The sequence below is a fragment of the Ochotona curzoniae genome, unplaced genomic scaffold (genome assembly GCF_017591425.1).
Source record: "Ochotona curzoniae isolate NIBS_2020 unplaced genomic scaffold, NIBS_Ocur_1.0 contig_3190, whole genome shotgun sequence".
NCBI classification, from domain to species: domain Eukaryota; kingdom Metazoa; phylum Chordata; class Mammalia; order Lagomorpha; family Ochotonidae; genus Ochotona; species Ochotona curzoniae.
The window spans coordinates 18,002,564-18,029,591 of NW_024465751.1; the positions used below are offsets into that span (position 1 = coordinate 18,002,564).

General features: G+C 35.1%; 1 protein-coding gene across 3 annotated transcripts in view; it reads left to right on the forward strand.

Annotated features, from left to right (window-relative positions):
- CSMD3 (CUB and Sushi multiple domains 3) overlaps positions 1 to 27,028 on the forward strand; it is an 873,364-nt gene that overhangs the window by 745,575 nt on the left and 100,761 nt on the right. For all 3 annotated transcript variants that reach the window (XM_040979396.1, XM_040979397.1, XM_040979398.1), the window contains 3 exons: positions 1,206 to 1,330; positions 7,419 to 7,515; positions 10,834 to 10,938. In XM_040979396.1, coding sequence (XP_040835330.1) covers positions 1,206 to 1,330; positions 7,419 to 7,515; positions 10,834 to 10,938 — 327 coding nt within the window. The remainder of the gene's footprint in view (positions 1 to 1,205; positions 1,331 to 7,418; positions 7,516 to 10,833; positions 10,939 to 27,028) is intronic.

Here is a 27,028-nt window from a genome sequence, read left to right on the forward strand (position 1 = left end):
TATGACTTTTTTAGGAAAGCAGTGAAAAGCAGCAATAAGACAGCGACAATAAAGAGGCTAGGTTTAAACACAGAAATACACCTAGCCCTTTAACAGTTACTTAACCAGTATTATCAGATAAGCACTAAGTACAAGACACTTCACTGGTACTAGTGTTGAATGAAAATATAAAATCTCTGTTCTTGGGCCTGGTACAATAGCTCAGTTAGCCAATCCTCCCACTTTAAGCACTGGGATCCCATATGAGTGCTAGTTCATGTGTCAGCTGTTCAACTTCCCATCCAGCTCCCTGGTTATGGCCTGGAAAAGCATCAGACAATGGCTCAAAGCCTTGGGACCCTGTACCCATATGGTATGCTCCAGGCTTTTGGCTTTGAATCAGCTCTACTCCAGCTGTTGTGGCCATTTGAGGAATAAACTAACAGATGGAAGGAAAATCTTTCTTTGTGTCTCTCCAAAAACCTTCTTCCTTATAGAGCTCACATTTTCATAGAAAACAAACACATTAATAAATATGTTCTCTTACTTTGAGTAGTACTGTGTGTTATGAAAAATTATTGTAACTATATGAGGAAAATCAGTCAAGGGGTGGGAATATGGGGGGAGGAATTCCAGTCGCTATGGAATTGTACCATAAAATTCAAAATTCAAAATAAAAATTGTAAACAAAATAAAACAGGAATTGAAAGAAGACACCTAGTGCTATTTTTTATATTATATTGAAGTTAATAATACATAAAATTCTAGTGATTAGTAGACATATGGACTGGACTTACTTTGTCTCTATATACACACACCTATATGTAAGCTATTTTAAGCTAATTTCATTGATGTACTTTTTGATAATCTGAAGGATATTAATAAAAACTGTGAAAGGATTTCAAATTGTTGCACCAAGATAAACTTCTAATTCCACTTGTAACGGACTTTGCAAAGTTCCATAAGCAATATCAAAATACAGGCTATTTTTACATAAATTGTCATATAATTTTAGATATTCCATTGCAAGGTCGTCTAGTAGTGCTGCCTGGTTATTTCTAAATATTTTTGTATTATTTTTAAAGGCATGATTTTCTTTGTCTTGAGTTTTACAAGTAAGATGAGTTGATGTTTACGAGTGGAAATGTGACTAAAATGATGCTATTGACCTTTTTTCTTGTTTTAGTCCTTTGCGTCAAAATTAATTCCTTCTCTTTGATTCTTAGTGCCCTGTGGTGGAATTTTAACTAAGCGCAAAGGAACTATTTTGTCTCCTGGATACCCAGAGCCTTATGATAACAATCTGAACTGTGTGTGGAAGATCACAGTGCCAGAGGGAGCTGGCATTCAAGTATGAATATTTAAAATTTCTTCTTTGCATTGTATGTTTAAGTTAATCTTTTCATAAACAAGAGAGTGAGCATTATTTCTAAAAGTTTAGTAATAAGTTTTGACTGAGCGACATGATTAATTTAATGGGAGGGAATTCTTTTTTTTTTTTTTTTAACCTACAAGTAGCAGAAAAGAAATTCAAACTGGAATAGCAAAATGAAAAATATGTTGGATCACTTAACATGAAGTCTTGAGATAATGTGTTTTAGCTTTAATTATTTCAGAGCTTCATCTGTGTCATTTTTGCCTAGTTCATATCTCTTGCTCTTTATTCTACAATCCTCAGTATCTGGGTTTAATTGTTAGGCTTCCTTTTAGATGGGCTTAGGGGACTGTAAAGTCTCCAGTTATAGCAATCTTCCATAGAAATTAACAGCAACCAAATGAGAATGTCCCTTTTTAATGCACCTTTTCACTGATTCTTAAAAACTAAAGGAATCTGGAGAGAAGTGCAGGCAGAGAGAGGAGGGAGGTGGGATGGAGGGAAGAAAAATAATAACTAAAGGAATTTACCTACAAACTTTACACCTGACTTGCTACAAGAACTTTTTGAAAGCAAAGCTGTATTTATTACTAAACTGTACACAGGAAACAGGAAGATTTGCGCAATTATTCAGCGCAGACAAATCAACGTCAAGTAAGTGCAGTAGGCAAGAAGCTAAGTCTCCTGTGGAGAACATATTTCAGTTAATTTAACCAAATCAGCTCTCTTAGCATGGAGCTCCTATTCTATAATCAGTAGAGTGTGTACCATTTCATTTAATTGTGAGCAATTGAGGGAGAACAATTGTATCAGTTCATATGTTTTATACAGAAGTTGTTTCTGGATGAATTGATGGCATTTTACTACTAAGTCAGAATAAACTCAAGAAAAAGTCACTGTGCCTCAAAAAGTATTGCATTCACTATTCATCTTAAAAATAATGTATTTACTTTCCTCATTGATTCTTAAGGTTTTTCTAGAGGTAATTAGAATATAACAATTAAGTTAAAGGTACCCAAGACACAATGCTTTAAAACTGGAATTAGATAAAAGCCTGTATTTTACCCTAAGAAAAACTTTGTGAAATATCTGTAATTTTTCAGAAAACATAAAAAGTTACTGATAGGTATCAACTGTAACTGGGCCAATAAATGAATAATGGATTATTATAGAAATCAGGAGGAAATAGAGATATGCTTACATTTTGCTCAACTGTACTGTATTTTATGTCCATATTTTAAAAATTAGAAAAAAAATCAATCTTATCATACTATATAGTAGACCTAACAAGGATATTATTGTCCATGTGCAGGCTGCACAGAGTGTATAAAGATTATTTGAAAATGTATTCATTGATATTGGGTTATTTATTATTGCTCATGTTAAAATAATCAAGACTCTAGAATTTTCTCTGCAGCTATCCTCCTCTGGTTTTGAACAACCACATGGTGAATTCAGCTCCAGTGTTAGATGGAGCTGATTTTCTAGTGAGCATCTGGTTGTGATCACGTCCATTGCACTGCCTATCCGGCTAGTTCTCCACAGAGTCGTATCTTGCCCTGTGAATCTCTCAGACAGACAAGTTGTTTCGCTCCTCCTATAACACTACTGTTTTCTTGGATTTGGTATTATTTTATTTTATACTTCTATAGCTCATGGTTACATGATTCCTACGTGAACTCTTTCCTTTTTTTAAGATGTATATCCATCCCACATTCTTGTTCTCCTCTTTTCTATTATCCATGGAGCAAACAGAATAAAGTGCTAAAAAAAATCAAGCCAAACATTGTCACTTTCCTGTCCATGTAAGTTGCCCATACCTCAGTTCCAATTTCCAATATTCTTTTTTTAAGATGTATTATTATTATTATTATTATTTTTTATTGGAAAGGTGGATATACAGAGAGGAGAGACAGAGAGGAAGATCTTCCGTCAGATGATTCACTCCCCAAGTGAGCGCAACGGCCCATGCTATGCCGATCCGAAGCCAGGAGTCTCTTCTGGGTCTCCCACGCGGGTGCAGGGTCCCAAAGCTTTGGGCAGTCCTCGACTGCTTTCCCAGGCCACAGGCAGGGAGCTGGAAGGGAAGCGGGGCTGCCGGGATAGAACCAGCACCCATATGGGATCCCGGGCGTGCAAGGCAAGGACCTTAACCACTTGCGCCACCGTGCTGGGCCCCAATTCCCAATATTCTTGACTGTTTAAATCAGCTTATCACACATACAGGTGCTCTTTGCTCATTTCTTGTCTGCTCTATTCTCACGGCCTCATTACCTAGTGATAACCTGGCATTCTCTTGCATCTGGAACTTTCTTCATATTGATTCTTCTATATGTAACATTCTCTAGGATCTCCATTTATTGAATAATCTTAATCACCAATTCTGTCTCAGTTCAAATGTAAACTTATGCACTTGGAATACAAATTGTCTTGCTATGTAGACTTATAGCTCCCTAAAGATTCTTTAATAGTATCCAGCACATTTTATCACTTATTATTATCTATGAGATCCTGAAGACACTAACAAAGTATGTTCTGGAAGCTAGCACAGTGTCTGAGATACAAACTCAGTAAGTATTTTCAGAATGAGTCCCTTAGTGCCTCAACAAAGTGTAATTTTTTGATTACTTCTGTGTGTTGCAAAGCAGAGAGGAATTAACATTATGTCTTCACAAAAAACTACCCTGTATTCAATTTGTTCTGTGCAAACACTACTCATAAGTATTCATGATAGTACAAAAATATTTTACCTTGGAAGAATATTACTTACTGTTTAACATAATACAAAACATAGTTTAGGTTTAGCCAAGCATTCATCAAACTTACAGCATATGAAATAGATTAGATTTCAAAATCCAAGATCTTTAAAATATTGCTAAGCATGTATTTGAAATTAACTACTATATAGATGTGAATTGTGAATGTGTTAATAAATCACAAGAGTTTATACACACAATCCTCTTAATGACTTGTATTTGAGTTCTTATTAATTTCAACTGAAATAAAAAATGAGACAGAGATTGGTGGAAAGAGAAGAAGAAAGTTCATTTATGATTCTGAGAAAATTAGAATGCTACATAATGATCACACATTCTTTGGAAATAACTGTGATGCCTAGACCAAATTTTTATGTTAATATTACATGAAATATTTGTGAAGACTCATTGATTTGCTTGATTCTCTTAGTAGAGAATGTTAGATAAATTCCAAAGAACCTACAATTGAAAATATCAAGCAAAGAAGGACAACCTTAAGTAATAAAACACGGGGCAAAATAGGTTTGATACATAATTGTGTTATAGAATAACCTTCATGAGGTAATATAATCTTCCAAGCAGGCTAAGTAGATTTACAGCATCTGTAGAGTAGATATCTGGTGTGAATGTTTGGAGCTTAATTATTTCATAACTTATTCCTATTGTCATGATGGATAGCTTCTAATGCAAAGTTCCTTGAACAGCTATGCTAGTAATGACTGGTTTTAAAATCTTTAATTGGCTCACTTTGGCTTTATGTCACAGTGGGTGCTCAGTCATCTACTTCATTCTCTTAAGAGATACTTGCAATATGAGCACACTCTATAAGTATACCAGTATTGCCAGAAATTACCTGTATTTTGTACAGAATCAGTAATTTCCCACAGTTGGCAGATTGTATTAGATTTGTGTGAGTGATGTGAAAAATTACTGTGAAATTTATAGCAACAAGTAAATGAAAATCATTTTCTCATGGTCTAGAGACCAGAAGCACAAATCAGATTTTTACTGTGTTGATATCAAGACTCTGGGAGCAGCTCTCCTCTCCTCTCCTCTCAGACTTGCGAGAACTTCTTCCATATGTATTTTTATGCTAATAGCTAAAAACATTCCTTGGCTCCTGGCCACAATAGTCTAATTTCTTCTTTCCTATTCACATTGCCTTCTTTGCATCTGTCTGTGTTGCATTTCTCCCTGCATTTTTCTATCTGAGCATCCTTCTACCTGCTAAATCCAGTGGATAATTTTTACATACATTATTTACAGGATTGAGTGAATAGGATCTCGTGTTTAGGGAGCTGTTATTCAACTGTGTGTGTGTGTGTGTGTGTGTGTGTGTGTGTGTGTGTGTGTGTGTGTGTGTGTATTCAGAATAAAACAGATTTTCTTCTTCCCATCCAGGTAACAGTTATTCCTGGAGATAGCAGTTTTGTTCCCTTGTAGATACACACTTGATTATCTGGATCTTCCCTTCTACTGTTTTGGCTTCTTACCTAGTTGAATCTCTTATCACCTCTCACTTTAACAGATATAGAAATGTTATTTCAATAGGGATTGTCTTTTCACTTTTATTTTCTTCACACAAGTCAGCAATATATATAAAGCACAGTTCTGATTATGGTTATCCTTCTACTTCAAAAGCCTGATGGGAAGTACTGATAGTATGATATATCATTTGCAATAATTATAGTATTATTCAGTCTTTATTATTCAGTCTTTATAGTTTCTCAGTCTCTTTCAGATAATATTCAGCCCTTAATAGGTATTGTATAATAGTTTGACTCCTATTTACATATTAAGAATGAATTAGATACATTTATTGTGATGTCATACATGTGCAAACTGAGGCATAAAGAGAGTAACAGCACTCTTAGAATTATATGTCAGCAGCAGAGGGAGCCAGAAACAAACAAGCCCAAACACTCTAAATTTGTCCACTAAGCTCTATTGTTTTTCATTCTGAGCTTTTTCAAAATTGGTGTACACATTTCCTAAATAAACACCCTGCATTTGTTTAGTTGGATTACTAATGGTTCTCTAAGTACAACTCTCGGCTTCCCTACTCTACGGTTTTATGTGATCAATAATTTTTTTCATTGGGAAATCTCTCATTATTTTAAGATCTCAACCCCATTCTCAACACCTGTATATATTTCTTACATTTATTTTCTTTAGCTTAATGCAAATGAAAGAAACATAGAGGAGTGGAGAGAGAATTGGCCATTGTTAAAGTTGTTGGTCATAATTCCAAAACTTTAATTCTGGCTTTCTTCCTGTCCTGGAATATTGCCATTAGATACAACGCCAATCACACAGACAGGGTGTCTGGTGCCATGTGGTACTCACCCCTGGAAAAGAGGTACATGTGTAGTTTAACACTGATGATGGACTGTTTGCAAATAAGTCATTTTTAGTGAGTGAAATTTTATACTTCTTTTTTAGTGCCAAAATTTACAAACGGCTTCAGTGAGATATGATAGATTTATCCTAAATGAAGTTTTCCCTTTTCTTACTTTAAAGGTATAAAATATTTAGGAAATGAAGAATGAAAAAATAATATCCACAGCTGTAGGGGTCCTGTGGGTTCTTGCAAAAGCTCAAACTGTGCTAAGTGATGTGCAACAAAGTAAAATTGCCTCTTTGCTTAGATTAATTCTGACAGATATGAGAGCTAACTCTCCAGCAGTTCCCTTCTCAACTCTAACGACATTCAGAATCATTTAGCCATGAAATTTAGGTAATTGATACTCAGCAATTAAAAACCTGGAAGCCAAAATATTAAAAGTGTTCATTTGGGACAATGTTAAAAATTTGAAGTATAAGAAAAAAATGGGTTAAGTTTACATAATAAAAGGCAAAATGTGTTCAGGAATCATCCCAGATTAAATTTGTACATTTTCCATTTTGTATCCATATATGCTGCAGGACACAAATGTTACTGTTTCTTGATAGTGAAAGCAAGGGACAATAATCTAAAACTTCAAAAACGTAGTATTAATTAATTACATGTATTGGCAGTTCACAGTACCAAGTCATTACTTAACCTAATGCAGAGAATGCACTGTGATAGTGATGGATATTTTGCATGTTATACCCATAATGAGCCCTGCTAGGTGCCCACTAAAACTGTTAGAAAAATTAGCCCATGTAGCTCTGGGCCATAATGGCAAGAATCTGTTCTGTTGAAATTCTCCTGTAAAGGGTTACAGTGGTCCAGGCTTTGAACTCTCTCTTTCTTGGGAAATTGGTGTTTTTTTTAATATTTATCTTTCTAATGTAACTCCTTACCGGTAATTATTATTTCACAGGTGCAAGTTATTAGCTTTGCTACAGAACATAATTGGGATTCTCTGGACTTTTATGATGGAGGAGACAACAATGCTCCAAGACTTGGAAGTTATTCAGGTAACTAAGAAAAGCAGCCTTAATACCAATGTGGGGCGTAATTAAGGATATAAAAATATTTCCAAAGAACTCCCTGTAACCACTTGATGTTCTCAATTAGCCTTTTATAAACCATACACAATGAATTAAATTATTACTGTAAGCATTTAAAAGTTTTAAAGTTTAAAGGTAGTGTTGTAATTGCTATCTAAACGCTAGTTAGTTGCTTGTTTTATATTGTTACTATGTTCATGTCTGTATAGTGATTTAGTCCTTTATGTCCACAATAATCTTTTCAGTTGAGTTATGGTTCAGGAATTATATGTGTGCTCTTTTCTTCCCCTCAAGAAAAATAGAATAAAATAGTAATATTTAAAAATTATATTGTGCTTGATGATTGTGGTTGCTTAGTTATACCACAATTTAATGAATGATATATATTCATTGAAATAATTATAGGCTGCATGACAACATGGCAAGTATTACAAGTATTTTATGTGAAAACAAAGACATTGTATGATTATTTCTATAAAATAAAACATGCATAATTACATTATGTGCATATGAATACAAAAGCTCACATATAAAATACTGGAAGAGAATGCAAAATATTGACAGATTTTTAATGCCTTCTATTAGGTTTGTTAATGTTTTGAAGGTACCCAATACAATAATGTAAATGATTCTTTGTATAATAATATAATGATGACAGAAGTGATGGATGAGAACTGTCCTTCACTAAATGCCATCTTTCTGTGAGTTTTATCATACATTTCCTCACTTGATTTTTTTGATACTCTAAGTTTTAAAAGCTCAGTGACTGTATAGATAACATTAGGAAGACATTGGGACTAAGCTTTTATGACTTCAAAAACAGGGTTGTTAATCACCAAGTTCCCTGAAAGACTTGCAGCTAATTGAGAGAATATTTTAGTTTCTGATTATCCTGGTCTTCAGAGATTGCAGTGGGACAGTAGGAACAAAGTCAGGTCAGAAAACAAAGCACACAAAACAAGTGTGTTCTGTAATGATATATGCATATTTATTTTTTTTCAGAAAAGGCAACAAGAAAAAGTGCAAAAGATGTACAAAGCAACTGTAAAGTGATATGTACATAAAAAGCAATATCTAACACTGTTGACTCAGTTGCTTATTGAACATTATAATAGAATTGAATAACTGTCAAGCTTGGCACTTGAATCTTTGTAATTTAAGGATCTTGAACTATTTGCTTAATATGAAATAATCAGAGCAACGATCTCATGCAAACATTTCATATTTAATATGCAGTTACTAGATAATTTTAAATTGCTTTACCTCAGGAGTTTAGGAGAACACTGTAACAATACATTAACATTTATTCAAAGTAGGGGGTATGCATGCTGATTACCAGGTTTGCTACCAGATCATAAGCAGCGTTGCAGTATTTGACAGAGTAGAAATGTGTATACAAAAAAATAAATGTAAACAAATAAATATATATTAATTTATGTATACAAAGAATTTTCCCCAAACATGTTATCATACAATAAATTCACATGAAACATTTAAAATAAGTTTGTTTATTTTCTTATTAATGGAATGCTTAAAATTAAATGAAATTTAAAAAATAATAATTTTAAGTCAATTGTAAATAACAGCTTTGACTTCTATGAACTTTTTCTTTTTTTCTTTTTTTTTTTTTCATCCAATTGAAGACATCTTATAGATCAGTATTCTTGGAGATGGTCATAAAGGGAAAATGAAACAGAATTGTGAGACAGAATTTTTTTTCTAAGATTTATTTCTCTATTTGAAGGAATTACAGAGAGAGAGAGGAGAAGCCAAAGAAACAGCTTCCATCCACCGAGTTACTCTGTAACTTGCCATAATGGCCAGAGCTCTGCTGTGCCAAAGCAATGAGTTAAGAACTTTATCTGGAGTCTCTCACATGGGTACAGAGGCCCAGATATTTAGGTTATCCTCCACTGCTTTTCTCAGACCTTAAGCAAGGAACTGGAAGGGAAGTGGGGCAATCAGGTCTTGAACAAGTGTCTATGGGACGTTCATACTGAAGAACTGAAGACAGAAGCTTTACTGGCAAAGCCAGAGTTTTGACTTCCTCAGGGATGTGTGTGTGTGTGTGTGTGTGTGTGTGTGTGTGTGTGTGTGTGTGTGTGTTTAAACATTTTTTATGAAAGCATTTCTCTCAGGGTGGCTTTGTGGTGTAGTGGGTAAACCCACCGCCTACAGTGCCTGTATTCCATATTGATGCTGGTTTGAGACCTAGTTGCTCCGTTTCTGATTCACCACCATGCTAATGTGACTGAGAAAGCAATGGAGCATGGCCCAAGTACTTGGACCCCTACACCCGAGCAAGAAGTCCTGGACTCCACACTTCGGGTGGACCCAACTCCAGCTATTGTGGCCGTGGAGGAATGAATCAGGACATGTAATCTCTCTCTTTCTCTCTCTGTAACTCTGCCTTTAAAATAAATAAGCAGGGCCCGGCGCGGTGGCGCAAGTGGTTAAGGTCCTTGCCTTGCACGCCCAGGATCCCATATGGGCACAGGTTCTATCCCAGCAGCCCTGCTTCCCATCCAGCTCCCTGCCTGTGGCCCGGGAAAGCAGTCCAGGATGGCCCAAAGCTTTGGGACCCTGCACCCATGTGGGAGACCTGGAAGAGGCTCCTGGCCTCGGATCGGCGTGGCATCGGCCGTTGCGCTCTCTTGGGGAGTGAATCTTTTTTTTTTTTTTTTTTTTTTTTTTTTTTTATTTTTTTTTTTAAAGATTTATTTTTATTATTTTTTTCATTGGAAAGGCGGATGTACAGAGAGGAGAGACAGAGAGGAAGGTCTTCCGTCCGATGATTCACTCCCCAAGTGAGCGCAACGGGCCGATGCTATGCCGATCCGAAGCCAGGAGCCTCTTCCGGGTCTCCCACGCGGGTGCAGGTTCCCAAAGCTTTGGGCCGTCCTCGGCTGCTTTCCCAGGCCACAAGCAGGGAGCTGGAAGGGAAGCGGGGCTGCCGGGATTAGAACCGGCGCCCATATGGGATCCCGGGCGTGCAAAGCGAGGACCTTTAACCACTTGCGCCACCGCGCCGGGCCCGGGGAGTGAATCTTGGGACGGAAGATCTTCCTCTCTGTCTCTCCTCTCTGTATATCCACCTTTCCAATAAAAAATAATAATAATAAACTAAATAATAAATAAGCAAATAAAACTTTAAAAAATTCCTGAAAGTCAGTTTGACTAAAACATGATGTTAGTGGCAACCTTCTGGGTGAGTAAGTTACATTATTTAACTTTGCTATGGTATTATTTTGTTATCCTTTACCTGTCTTTCAATTATCATTTCAGGAACAACAATACCTCATCTTTTGAATAGTACATCTAATAATTTATACTTAAACTTTCAATCTGACATCAGTGTTTCCGCTGCAGGATTTCATCTTGAGTACACAGGTAAAACTGTTATATATTATTCATTAAAGTTAATGGTTAACTCTATTTTCATTTCTGAAAATCACTTTGGTAAATGAAAAACTACAGCAACCTTAGGAGCCTTAGGAACAAGGGAAACATTAGCTTTTTTTCTTGGAATTTGAAAGTGTTCCATATTCGAATATTACACGTATAAAAATCAAATTATTTTATGATAATTTATAAATGTTTCTTACTATGATAAGAATAATTATCATCAGATATGCTCTATTAACAAAAATTTAAGTGTACAATGCAGTATTGAATGTTATACTATACTTATACAACAGATCTCTACAATATATCTTGTCTAACCAAAACTTTATGACTTGATCAATAACGTCCAATTTCTGCTTTTTGCGACTCCTGGTAATGCCATCTTCTTCTGTTTAAGATTGAATATTTTATATAATCTTCTATCTTTTTATGTACAGAAGACTTTGTTAGGGAGGACAGATGAGTGGTGGTGATAAGTGAGGGTGGCAGTGGACAGAGGGCAGGGTGTTTGAAATCAGGCTACCCACCTGAGCAGCAGGCTGGTCCCTTCTTAAGGAAGGGAGCTGCAGAACACCATAGGGACCCTGAAAAGTGGGTGAGGAATATGCAGAAATGTTTCTTGGAGAAGTTTAGAGCACATTGTCTCACTAGCTCGGGATATGCTAGGTGGAATTTTCCAGAACAGTAAATTTTCCACGAGCCTTTAGGTTAGATATTTGGACTGTGTTTCATCCGGCCTGGAAGGTTCAGGCCCAAGTTTCTAACTAATCTGGCATTTTAACACCTGTAGATTGAAACAACAACAGAAGTTTTAGTTTTATGTATTCAAGAGCTCTGCAGAAGAGAAAAAGCTGGCAATGGGGATGCTGACAGTCTCTCGTTACTTCCTACTAAGAGGGGGCATAATTAGGGGGTACATCTCCTGTTAGTGCCAGAAATACTGGAGAAGTGGGCTGGAATTGAGCATCTTTGAGCAGGGTCTTATCAGCATGAGTCTAAGTGATGTCTTGGACCATTGGATGAAACAAACAAAAACAAACATATTTTGATATCTGAAGATGCAAGTAAAAAAAAGTTATGTGTGAAGGAACATAAGCCAAGATAGCCAGGAAGAATTTTTGAACCAATTGTTTCAAGAGTCAGATATCCATTGTTGATTTCTGGATGCTCTGTCAGTTTGTGAGCAGCATCAGGAATAAAACTGGATTGATTTACATTAAAACAATATTCTTCTGCATCTGTCCTGTGGCATGGTAGGCTAATCTCCACCTGCAATGTTGGCATTCTATATGGGGGCCTGTTCATTTCCCAGCTGCACCGCTTCATATCCAACCACCTGCTTATGGCCAGGGGAAGCAAAGATGGTCTAAGTCCTTGAGCACCTGGCATCTATGTGGGAGACCCAGAGGAAGCTCCTGGATTTGCCCAGCTCTGACCATTACAACCACTTAGACAGTGAGCCAGCAGATAAAAGATTTCTTTTTTCTCTGTATTTTCTTTTCTTTCAAATTTAAAAAAAAATCAACAATAATGTTTTCCTTTTGGGAAATCCTCCCAAACTTTCAGAGTGTTTGCCAATGTGGCACCTGTGAGAAGTTCTAGGGGATTGTTAGGTTCAATTTGTGCTGCTTCTAACAATTTATAGAAAGACAGCCTACACAGAACTGAGAGCTAAGCTCACAGGCACAGGGCGGGTAGGGAGCTTGAAAAGTAAAACAGGTTGAGTGAATGCACCATTAGTTGCAGGAACCCACAGTAATTAGCAAGGTGAGCCTGCTGGTTTATAGAGCCAGTAAACTTGATCATTATTCCACCTAGCTTGAGAAAGCTATATATCCCAGGAAAATTCAGTCCTGGCACAGGCCCATATTATGTACAAAAAGGTGACTTGACGAGGACCAATTTTCTGGAAAGCGTATTATACAAAATCAGTTTAATTATCTGAAATACAAGAAAGACACTTTGTTATTTCCAATCAAAATCACTATTATAATAAGATGATCACTTGGATAATAATGATTTACATATGTTCTCTCTCAAGTGTACTCCAGGAAGATAGGATGTGTAAATCAATACCACATGGCATTTTTTTTTTACATTGAATTTTGGTATTATTAATGGAGGTTAGCATTTAAGTCCTTATGTACTTTATGATAGTTTAGAGTCTGTTTCTTAAAGATGTTTCCTCCACCAAACTATTATCACCTTGAAATAATCTTCTTCAGGTCACTCATCCATTACTGCAATATCATGAGCTACCCTGGAAACTGTAATAGAATAAAAACCTCACTGGGAAAGACTGGAGGCTACAAACATAGCATGTGCTAAACAAACACTAGGCTATTTTTTTAATATTTTTATTTTATAATGCAGTTTGCATTCTAATGTTGCAGCCTCAGACACAATACAGATTTTATTGTAACAGCTTATGAAAATGTGCAACACAAGACTCATGACTCACATTTTTATTGTTCATCCAACCAATAGATATTTTAACATTAAAACCTGCTTATAGTTTAAATTTTAGAATTCATTATGTATACTTAGTTTGAAAGACAGTGAGGGGAAAGAGATAAAAGAGAAAGCAAGAGAGGTTCACTGTTTCGCTTCCCAAGTGCTTGCAATAGCTGGGGTTGGGCCTGGCTAAAAGCAGGAGCTTAGAACTCTATCACGGTCTCCCAAGTGAGTAGCATGGACCCCAATACTCGAGGCACCATGGCCTGCCTCTCAAGATGCACATCATCCAGAAGCTGGAATTGAAAGCAGAAACTGGGGCTTAAACCTGTATGGGATGCAGATCTCCTAAGTGTCATCCTAGCCACTACACCTTGATAAACATTGTGAATATTTACTATAAATTAAGTACTATGGTCAACATGGGAAATGTAAGTAAATATAAATTATGGTATTTTCTTTGAAGTGATAGCTGTCTAGTAAAAGAAGAAGATAAACCAGTAATTAAGTAATAAATATATATGTGGCGGACTGCACAAAAACAATACACAGTTTCATTTAAAAGTTTAGGAAGTACTTCAAACAGGAGCTGATATTGGTCAGAAATTCTAAAAACAAAACAGGAATTTTAGTTAGATGAGAAGGGGTACTGATATTTACAGTAGAAAAAAATTAGTTTTGCAGAATTACAAAGTACGGATATTAGGAGAATTTTGACCTTTTCAGTAGAGCTTGTGTTTATTTGAGAGAGCAACAGGCTCAAAAAAGGCTGTTTATAAAGGTGTGCAGACTCCAGAAAAATAGAATGTCATAATCAGACTATGACTTAAATGACAGGTGCTCTTCTTTCTGGGGAAATGGATATGTGTCTGTGATTTCTCCTAGCCACTGAGTATTTCCTTCATCTGTTTTCTTGCTCCCCGATGGGGTATAGAGAACAAAATTATCTGATAGCAGGGTTGCTAAGCTGACCTGCTTGGTGCTTACTTAAAATATAAATATTGACAAATAGGCTGGCTTGTGTCATTGTAGTTATCATGCTCCCCCTTGAATCTGAGATAATGACTTTGTCATTTTGAAATGTTGACCTTAATTATTATTCTCATTTGTATCATCTGATGATGTTCCTTCTGTTTCTTCTATTTTCCCCCCATTTAGGTCTTGTTTATATTTCTAGATATTTCATTATTGCATATGATTTATTTCCTATTGCCTAGTAACTGGCAGCAATAATTTTGACCTCTTGCTCCAACAGTAATTTTTTTTCACACATTAATTTTACGATACCTTACTACTTAAATGAAGGAATTACTTGTTTTGAAGATTGTATCACGCTTTCCCTCTCTGCTTTCCCTATCATTCTCTCCATTTGTCGTGGTCTCCTTCTGCCTTTTCTTAACACTGAAAATCTTAGCCCTTACATTCTGTGCAAAAAATCTTAATCTCACAAATACTGTTAGCTCAGTCCAGAAGATAGACCCTTTTCACTCTTCATCCAACAAGATTATCTAACACCTGTGTGCTACACATTACTGACATTAGTAATCAGTAAAGTTAATTTATTCTTGTTCCTGTGGAGCTTACTACTCTTTTAGATGAAGATAAAATAAGAAATAAATACGTAATCAAAATAACATATGCAATATTTTAGAGGCAAGAAATAACTTATTCTTGTATTACAAAGTACCATCATGTTTTAGAACTTCTAATGTTTATGTGATAACTTAAATTAGCATTTTAGGGCCCAGCGTGGTGGCATAGTGGTTAAGGTCCTCGCCTTGAATGTGCCAGGATCCCACGTTGGTGCCAATTCTGATCCCAGTAGCTCCAATTCCCATCCAGCTCTCTGCTTGTGGCCTGGGAAGTTAGTCGAGGACGGCCCAAAACCTTGGGACCCTGCACCCACGTGGGAGACTCGGAAAGAAATTACTGGCTCCTGGCTTCAGATTGGCATGGTGCCGGCCATTGTTGTCACTTGGGGAATGAGTCAGTGGACGGCAGATCTTCCTCTCTGTCTCTCTTCCTGTCTGTACATCTGCCTTTCCAATAAAATTTTTTTAAAAATTAGCATTTTAAATTATGGCTCCAAATGAATGCTTATTTTACTATTTTATTTATATATTTAATTAGTAAATATAAGTTTCAAATACTTATAGTGTGCACTGTGTTATTATAGTATAGTGCATATAGTGTATAATATATCAGAGGCATCTCTCACATTTTGCATATGATATGCATTAGAAAATTAATATCCTCTTAATTCACCATTTTTTAAAATCCCATTTTTGCCAACCATGGTTACCTTACTGTGCTATAATTGTTCTTTCTTTCCATTGTATACCTGAATTCATTAATCATCTTCTTACCATCTCTTCCTCCCCTTAACACTCTTCCAGGTCTTTCTGTTCTTCTCATTTCAATTAACAGCATTTTCCTGTGGCATATTTATCATGTTTTTTGTTCACTCACCTATCAATGGGTGACTACACTGATTCCCTATATTAGCTGTTGCAAAAGGACATATGAATATAAGTATTTAGATATCTCTGACATACTGATTTCAGTTTCTTTGTGTATAAACTTAGTGAATGACTGAATCATATTACAGTTCATTTCTAGTTTTTTGGGGAACTTGCACATGGTTTTTCATAATCACTGTGAGATTACATTTCCACAAACAGTGTATATGAGTTCCTGTATGTCTACATCCTTACCAGCATTAGCTGTATATTCTTCCTTTGAAAGATACGTTATTTCTTTGAAAGCAGAGTAACGTAGAGAGAGGGAGAGACAGAATGAGAAAAAAGATCTTTCATCCACTGGTTCCCTCCACAAATAACTTAAAGCAGCCAGATCGGAGCCATGCCAAAACTAGGACCATGGCATTCCATTCCACTTGGTGGCAGGGACCCAAGTAGTTGGTCCATTTTACATTGATTTATCAATAGGATTAACAGGGAACTGATTTTGAAGTTAAGCAATTGGAACTTTGACCCTGTGCTCTCATGTGGTATGTGCTCCAGTGTGCTAGAGAAAATGGGTTAGTCCACTCTGCCATGATTCCCACCCATTTAATTATTTTTACTAATAGTAATGATAATTGTGGTGATATGTTATCTTAATTGTGGTTTTCATTTATGTTTTCCTGATGATAAGTGATATTGAACATTTTTTAAAATAAATGCTGTGATTAATGTTCATATATCTTCTTTTAGGAAATGTCTGTTTAGATTGCTCATGCATTTCCAAATCTGATTGCTTGTAGGTTTCTTTTTTTAAATATTGGTTTATTTGAATTCCTTTATTATGCAGGAGATTATTGTCTTGTCAGATAAATAGTTGGTAAATAATTTATCATTTTTTGCTGGTTGTCTCCTCTCCTTTGTTTCCTTTGATGTACAGATTTCCATTTTGATAAAGTCCATTTCTCTATTTTGACATTATTGTCTGAGTTGAATCTATGTCATAATCAATTCCTATCCTTCCATTCCTAGAAGGATCATATTCATGATGCAGGAAGTAAATACAGTTAAATTTCGATGATTCACTTATAAATTCACAGTAATGTCCCTAAAGCCCAATGTTTGTGTGTTCCATTTTAAGCTGAAAATATCTTTTGGTTGAAATGCATCTCAGTTACAAAAGTTGTGTTCTGTTGTTTTTTTTCCCAAACAATAAAAATCTCCTAAAAAATAATGTGATCTTTCAGAATATCTTTTGATTTCTGTCAGGCAGTTAAGGTGGATCTTGTCATATCATGGAAAGAAATTTGATATCAAGTTTAACAGTCAAGTTGTTAAGGATTGTGTTCACATTTCTAAATAGGCAGAGTATGAAGTTGAACTCAGTGTTGGAGCACTTGGGATTACATAGTGATTTTGACTGTTTTTATTCTAGAACTGTTGAATTGATATTTTGTCAAGAACGATGTTAACTCTAGGGTAGTGTGCCCATTTCTTTTCCTTGCATAAAGGCTGTTTACTAATCTGTAAGAACTCTTTTTGTTTCTTTGTCACCATGTGTAGTATCCCCTTTAAATCACTGATGTAATTAATTTTGGCCTCTTTTTCTTGGTTACTATAATTACAGACATAATATTTTTATATTAAAATAAGGCTACATTTCATTGACATTTTGTGGTTTTTTATCTATTTCATTTTCTGCTCCAATCTTTAATATTTTGGCTATTACTGGTTGGGTTTACTATTTCTTTTCTAGTTTCTTGAGTTGCACCACTAGGTTATTTATTTGAAGTATTTGCAGCTCTTCTGGTGAAGGGACTTACTGATATAAATTTCCCACTTGGTGTTGTTTTCGCTGTCACTGAGCTTTATTTTAGGTGCTTCTTTTTTTTTTTTTTAACTGTGTTTCTCTTTTTAAAGTGTCACTGAAGTAACTGTAGTGGAGGGGAAAACTGTGAGGGAAAGAAGAAAGCAGAGAAATAATTAGAAAGGAAAAGGAATAAACCTTTCATTTGAGATCCGCAAGTGTCTGCTAGATAACATTCAGGCTGGAGGAGATCATAACTAGAACATCTTACTCAACTCACATCTCGCTTCACTTCTCTCTTTAGTAAATATTAAGCCACTTGTTGGAACTATATTGCACATTATTCATTTTCTGTAGGTCACACAAAATATGTTGCTGGAGTTTTGTCCTCAAGGGATATTTTCTTCGTAACTTGAAAACAGGTGAATCAATTTGTTTAAGGCAGATTATCATTTTGTGTTAGTGTGGACAGTGTCCTGGCATCTGACATCCAGAACCTAAATATTTGATTGCCAACAAGTTATTTGGACTAATTATGCATTGTGCAAGTTTGTAATAGCTCTTTTTTAAAAAAATGACTTAAAAAACATTGCAGTGTTAGTTGTCCTCTCCTCATTTCAAATAAATTATCTGAGAAGGGATACTTTGAGAGAAGAGGCTTAATTGTTTAATTTGGAGGATCTCAGTTCAAAATAAAGTCCCTCCAATACCCTGCTATCTACTAGATGTTGGTAATAGTATAATATTGGTAGAACAAGCCTATGGTTAACTAGAATGTAAAGAGACAGGAAGTAGACTCTTTTTATAAAGCTAACTCTCTCCTTAGTAATACCTTCCAAGAGCTAGCTTTCAATGATCTAAAGACAGCCTACTGAGACCATCTCCCCCACATTATAATGACATCAAGTCTCTCTTGATTCGTCAATCATTAGCATCAATCCATCAGATGTTTAAACATCTGCATGAAGACTGAGGGAGGAAGGGTGGATTTCTTTTCATGTCATAACAACCTGACTGATGACATTTTTCAGAAGAAATACTATTTTTTGTTTTGTTTTGTTTTGTTTGTTTTCTCCTTTCCTGTAATTTAATTAAATAAATCTAAAACTGTGTTTTTAAAGAATTTTTTTTCTTCAAGTGTGATTTAGTGAAATGTGAAAATTTTTCTTTACATGTGATTTCTTTAATGGAATTGATTCAAGTGCTTTCATACGCTGCTTATTCTGAAATAATTGAAGTAGATTATTATTTAATAATTTGACAATGTTATGCAGTTAAATCATATTCCAACTATATATTGAAGCTTGCATCAGCTTGCTCATGACTGTTTTAAAAGTGTGGTATATCTAACTTGTAAGCAGCCCATTAATGTTTACATGTTAAAATGTTTTTCTTATTGGGTTGTTTGTTTGAGAAGCAGAAACATAGAGTTCCTACCTACTGGTTCACTGTGGAAATGCTTTCACTGGCTTTTGTCTGGGCTGAAGCTGGGGGAAACAGGCTGAATGCCAGTTTCCCACACTGAGGGCAGGAACTCAGTCACTTAATCCATCACTGCTGCCTTCCCCTCCATGTTCTATCCCAGCAGAAAGCTTGTGTTTAACAGTATTCTTTCAAACCTGGGCACTCCAATGTGGGACCCAGACAAGCCCCTTCTTAGGCTTTCATTGTTAGGTAACAATTACTCCATCATAATAATTATAATTGAAATTTTCTCATCTATAATAAACTAATTTTTCAAATGATTAGTATATGCCAAGTACAGTATTATTTTATATGTATGGTTTAATTTCATTTTCCTATCAATCATGAGCTAGATATTGCTTTACCTTTATTTTACATGGGGGAATTAATGTTTGGAAAATAGCATTTAGAGATCAGTGTTTTCAAAACAAGTTCTAAAATGCATATCAGATAATTTTATTCTAGAGCAAGCAGTACATTTTTACAGCCCTCTTTATCACCTTGGCCCATAATTTTCAATTTTCATTTTGCTTTGCAAATACAAGAATCTCATTTATTCTTTCATAAAATACTAAATTCTAGACTTCCAAAAATTTACCTTTTTAAGATCTATTTTGTATTAACTTGAAACTCAGAGTTGTCATGTATATCATAAATTTACATAAGAACCATTCCTAAGTTGCATTCATACTGCTTGAACATGGGCACATGGATGTGAACACTGTTAAGATAGTTTGTGCAAGCAAGCATTTGTCAGAAGTGTGAATTATAATTGAAATCAGCTAGAAAGCTCACCTGATTTCTGCTGTGAAACAAGCAATTTTTTTTTTATTTTCAGTGACATATTTACTGTATAATATTACTATGCCTCAAAGATTATTTTCAAAATGATCAGACTACTGGAGTATTTTCTATAGTTTAGATCATGCACAGAGCAAGTGGTGATAAAGGAGCCATAGCAGTTAAAACCTCTGCATGGGAAGCTAGCATTCCATATGGGTGCAGATTCCTGCCTTGGCTGCTCTGCTTCCAATCCAGATGCCTAAAAATGTCATGTATAAAATAATGGACAACAGCCCAAATCTAATTTCATTCCACCCCCATGAGGGCACCTTGAAGGAGGTCCTGGCTCCTGAGTTTAGCCTGGCACAGACCTGGTCAATGCAGGAGTCTGGGCATGAATCAACAGATATGACTTTGTCTTTTTGTCTCTATCTGTCTCTCAGTATTTCTTTCTGATGGCTGAATGTACTAAGATTTCAACCGAAGACCAAAGAAGCCTTTCTGGTAGATCAAGACTAAAGAATTCTTTGGGAATTGGTTGGCATTTGAATTAATTTCTTGGCATGCATAGATTGACATGGATAGAAGAGTGGTAATCTGGATTCACACCTATGTTTCCCCCTTATCTCTGCCATTTGATAGCCACATGAAACCCAGAAAATTCAAGGGTAACTACAAAATTCAAAGTTTTAAAAATGAAAATACTTGCAGGAATGGTGTTTCAAGGTCTTGAGAGTATTTGAAGTTCCTCAAAGACCTCAAGACTTAGTCTTTGAAGAAGACAAGGGTACATGTTGCCATAATATTTTTTTTTCTCTCCTTCGTCTAAGAATATTGATGACATCTGCCACTAGTAATTTTTCAGTATGTCCTGTGACAATTCAGCTAGTCTCAAAGCATGTTTTTATCCTGTGCAGTTATAGAGCTGGTGTAAATTCATGACAGTGAAAAACAACTCACAAAATAATAGCACCCAGAAATTCATATATTGGGCTTTTTCATAAATAGCAAAACATTTGACTTAACATAGTCATTATATTACTGCTTCCCATTCTCAGGCAAAATGCTTAAGCTCTAATGCATTAGATATTAATGAGTTTACTTTTATAATCACTAAAAATTATCTCCTTTGGGCTAATTATATAATTATTTGTAGAATATATTAATTTTATTATTAATTGTACTTACACTGATTTCAACTATTTTATGCACGTGAACATTTCATGAAATATTAATTTAGAATCACCTTCTGGCCAAATTAGATTATTAGTATTTGTCATTTTTAATTTCAATGGCCATTAACTCAGAATGTATTGCATACAAATAAATATACTTCATGCCTGTTACCACATTAATCCTTATTCATTACATAGCCTTACAGATTTCTCATAGCTTATATTGTGTTTTGTTTTAATCAAATTTTATTTTGTGAGCATTTCATTGACTTTTTCTCTGTTTGTGGTGAAAGCTTAGAGATGGTTTTAGCTTAAGTTTCTGGATTATGTAAACATTAGGCCTTAAAAAAAAAAAAACTTAGTTTTATTGGAATGTCAGATATACAGAGATGGGGAGAGACAGAGAGGAAGATCTTCCTTCTCTTGATTCACTACCCAAGCAGGCACAACGCCAAAACTGCGCACATCAGAAGCCAGGAGCCCGGGTCTCCTATGCGGGTACAAGATCCCAAGGCTTTGGGTCATCTTTGACTGCTTTGCCAGGCCACAGCAGGGAGCTGGCTGGGAAGTTGGGCCACCGGGATTAGAACTGGTGCCCCGTATGGGATCCTGGCATGTGCCCTTGTGTTACGACACTGGGCCCGAACATTAGAATGTTATCTTTCTCTAGTTAGATTTTCAGCTTGTGACACTAATTTTAATACAGTGGGTTATACTGTAGCAAAATCAATAATGTTGTAGTTGAGTAAATAAGAAATTTTCACTTTTAAGACTATGAAAAAACTTGGTATAGTTAGATTTTTGTTCCTTGAAATAAATACTTACATATTTTCCTTGTATGAATATTCCTGTAATATGTATGTAAAGCATATTGATATTAGCCACCTATATAGTTATGATAGAGGAAAAATCTCCTTTAACAGAGTTACAGTTCTAAAAAATAAGCATTGGCATTCTGGTTTGTTTTCATTCCTGAAACACCAATGATAATATTAACCAAGCACGCCCAAAGCCCAGCCACTCTTTCAAGTCTATTGTATGTATTAAGTAGCACCATATGCATATAAAATGGGTATTTTCTTAATACAGTTGCTGTGATAAGGAAACTAAAGCACAAAAAACCCATTAGATCTCATAAGTAAAATGCCACAAGTGGAGACACGATGCTTAACACAGGAGTTTGTGTTCTAAACCCTGCTTGTGTCGTCCAGGTGAGATCTACGACATGTTGTACTGGATAAGATTTTAATGATGTTCGTGGTGTATTTTTTGTCTCCTTTATCAGTTACATTTCTTGCTACCTTCCCAAGAAAACTACATTCTGTTTTGGGGAAAAAAAATCTCATTTTTTGCCCAAAAAAAAAAAAGAAGTCTTTTAGGAAACCATTATTTCAACACACTACTTTCTGTGCCAGAACATCTAACCACCTTTCCCCTCATTATTATGAGTTATTAACATATTTGCTTTCAGTATTCATATGTGTTATTTTTCTATGAAGCAATTATTCAACAAAAGGTGACCTTTATTTATTGCTAATTTTTTCACTGCAATTTAATCATCTGTTAAAAACTGCCTTGCTGGCTCCATTAAGAATTTTTTTTAGAGTGTGGTTGGTACCATTGCCAGTAGAACTTTCTATTTTCAGCATCTAATGTCTTAGAAAATACACAGTAGGAAGTCACTAATTGATTGTTGAGTGAATGAATGATTTCTGCAGCTCAGAATTATATATAACCTTTTGATTTATCTCAGAACTATGCAATAAACTAAAATTTGGTAACTGATGTATATTAATGAATATTTATTTATAGTAATAATAAACTAACATCAGTTATGATAAACATAAAAATAACTAAAACATTAAGAATATAAGTAAATATGAGTGAAACCTGTACAACAGTATGTTCTACAGTCACTGTAGCCCATTAGTAAGTAGAAAAACGGATTTATTTCTTCCCTAAAACCCATAGGCATTCTTTAACTTTCATGTTACAAATAATATTTGACAAACTTTTGTTTAGGAGATTAACTAGTTAATACTGAGATATATTATGCTGGAAAAAAGTGTCTGCTTAGCACTGCAATTTTTAGCCAATCTTCAAGTTTATAAAATAACATTGAATCCCCCTTTGATCATCAAGAATGTTTAATAAATATTCTGGTATGAATTTTACTCCCCATAAACTAGCATAAATAGAAATAATAGCCATTTTCTATTATATAGATAAAAGTTAAAAATATTCAGCATATTTAAAATAAGTCCATCATTATCAAACACTTGTGTACATACCAATCTTTTGTCTTTGCACACACACATTCAGAATTATCACTGATAAATATGATTTACAACACATCCTGCTCCAGCTTGACTTCCTTGTGAACAGAATTGGATATAATAATTTTGGTTACAAATATATATTGGTCACATGAATAAATGAGAATTTCATGTTTCATTTAATTACCAACAATAATTGGGCAGGAGACATAACTGTGATTTTTATATAGGTTTGTACCTGGATCCATTTCTGTTTGTTTTTAGTTATTATAGCTGACTAATTTATCCTGTCCCATTAAAAATGATTCATGTAGAGGATCTCTTATTGTGCATATGTGACTTTGCAACATTTAACTCATAATCTTAAATATTTTGGTTACTTTTAATAAAGACTAGCAGAAATAAAACTTCTTCAGCATTCCAGCAAAAAATATTGTTATCGTTAATTTCCACATATAATCTGTGGATTCTGCTAATGAAGAAACAAGTGAAAGATAGTTGCGAAAGAAGATATTTTGAAGTGAATATTTATTGGCCTACAAGTTTATTTGTGTAAATAAAACATGACTGTAAAATTTAATCTGTAGAAATTTTAGTTATTTTGGTTTTGCTGTCTTTAGTGCTCATTAAGCTATACAAAAACAAAGTGAGTGAAGTTTTCAACACATAATTTCTTTGTCTTATCTGATTAGCTTATTACTTTTTTTCTTCATTTTTAAAATTTTATTTTATGATAATATTGTATTATGTGACACAGTTTTATAGGCACTGGGATTGCCCTCACCCCCTCCCCCATATCCCTCCTCCCATGGTGGATTCCTCCACCTTGTTGCATGACCACAGTTCAAGTTCAGTAGAGATTCCTTCATTGCAAGCATATACCAAGCATAGAGTCCAACATCTTATTGTCCAGATAAGTTCAATGGCTTTTGGGGGAGACCTTCTCTGGTCTGAAGGTAGAGCCAACAGAGTAAAAACCCAATCAATCAAAAGCACTAACATAACATCAGAAACAATTTACAATGTTATGGTATTAATTGACATAATATTGAGTAAACAATCTATTAAAAAACTGCAAGTTCTTAGCCACATCCTGTGGCTACTCCATTGACATTTCAACAGTTGAGGTGCATAGCAGTTATATTAGGGGTATAGCACAAAGTTTTGAAAGTATAGTAGGTTTTACAATTTTTCAAAACACATGGGTTGAGACAGTATTAGTTACAGGTTCAAAAAGAAGAAAAAAAATTATAGGTTAAATTAAGGCAAATATGTGGTATCTAACCATTTGGGATTGGCTCATTTCCCTTAGCATCATGGTTTCCAGTTGGGCCCATTTGTCCACAAAGAACTGCATTTTGTTTTTTTGTTTGTTTTTTTTTTTATAGCTAAGTAGTATTCCATGGATTAGATGAACCATAGCTTTCTTATCCAGTCTTCTGCTGATGGGCATTTTGGTTGCTTCCATGTTTTTGCAATTACTGATTGTGCTGCTGTGAACATAGGGGTGCATGTTGGTTTGTCGTGAAACAGGTGTTTTGGATATATTCCTAGGAGTGCTATTGCTGGATCATATGGTTTGCAGATTTTGAGTTGTTTGAGTGTTCTCCATACTGATTTTTTGTTTCCTCTGATATGTTCATGTTCAACAGAGATTTACCAGATTATTATCACTCTCTAATAGGAAAATAGAAGAACAGTTCTTGTAAGCCCTCAAATTCTCTACTAATACAATTCATTTAAGTAAAGTTATTTTGCTTTACTTAAAAGTAATTCACAATATGCAAAAAATTTTAAGTGGAGAATATGCAAGAAAGACATAAGTCACAAATAATTTTTAAAAGTTTTATTTTATTTTATTTGAAAAACGATTACAGAGATAAAGAGAAACAGAAACACACACACACATACACAGATATCTTCCTTCTGCTGGTTCAGATTTACTGGTTTGAGCTGGGAGGGTCCACAACCAACATCTTGGAGCTTCTTGTGGGTCTTCCACATGGGTACAGGGCCTTGAGGATCTGAGGCATCCTCTACTTTCTCAGGCCATGAATAATGAGCTGTGTCAGAAGTGGAGAAGCCTAGACATGACCCAGCACCCATATAGTGCTGCAGACGGAGGCTTTGCACACATGCCATGGTACTATCGCCACAACATAATCATTATTAAACATATTTATCTTTGGTCATTTTACTATGAAGTTAGTCACATAATAATTTTTAATTTACATATTTGTTATTACACAATTCCTAGACTTTATATCATTTTCTAAACAATTAAATAGTTTCACAAGCATGTTTAATGGTTAATATATGTTTTGTAAAAACCTAGTTCAAAACAGGTTATCAATATTATTTTGCAAAATTGTATAACAGTTCTGTTTGTTTTCCTCCCAGAAAAATAGGTATTGATGGTTTTCTGTTTCTATATGACCTTGAATTTAAAACTTGATAGAAATGGATGATAAATGTATGGGAATAAAATCTGGCCTTCTCAGTTAAGAATGATGGCAGAGATTACCTTAATGGTAAATAGTAATCAGTTAACTGCTATGAACTACCAAGATATTAAAACTGTAACAATGGAAAGGAAAATCAGGTGTTGTTAAGATGTGTATGTTTGAATCACCAACCACTTACTTAATATTTAGTAATTCTTGAGAAGGGATAAATTTATAGTATAAGATTCATTCATAGGTCATAAATGAAGTTAAGACCTTCTGTCTGGCCAGTCCACAAAGGCTGTAATAACCAGGCTTGGGCTAGGTGAGAGCCAGAAAGCCAGAACTCTGTCTAGTTCTGCCCAGTGAGCAGCAACCCTCTCACCTGCTCCTTTCCCAGGCACTTAGCAGGCAGTTACACAGGAGAAGCTGAGTGGAATTGACACTTCAATATGGGATATGTGAGTTGCCTGACCTACTGCACCATCACACTGGCCTCATCACAATTCAATACTTACCGACTTCTCCTAGGTGCTTGAATTCAGGATTAAAAGAAAAAAAAATTAAAGAAATATGGTGGGAGATTCTGACCTAGGTGATTAAAGCAGCATGGAGCACTGGGATTGCCTGCCTTAGACATGCTTTATCTCATGCAGGACTGCTTCAAATGACTGCTCATTCCTGCTATAAAGCCTTATATTCTGATGCGGTCATAAGTATATCAAGTCAGAGCTTCTATGACATTTTCTGTCTTCCGATGTTGCTCAATTGGACTTGATTTAATTTATTCTCACTATGTCAGCCACAAAATCCTCCATTTGCAGAATTAGACACAGACATTTGTCAGAAAATAATCAGCATCAGAGGTTACTGTCCTTTATCTGCTACTCATTCTTCATGAAAAAAAAAAAAATATTGAGTGCTTCCTCAGGATTTTGTGCTCTAAACTGCCCTTTGCAAGCCTCCATTCTTCAAGGGGACATAAATGGACAGCTGATTGCATAATTGTTTTTGCATCATCAGCTGTGTTATATGCCTCAGGTAATGTGGAGGTCAGTGCTACACACCATCTGTTAAAGGAAAGTAACATAGCCCAGGACTGAATGAATATGAGATGTTTTATTCTAATGTTTTGCATGTGTTTTTATGAACTATGTAATACAATGTGATTTCATTGGCTTTTATTAACCCACTTAAGCATGTATTTAAT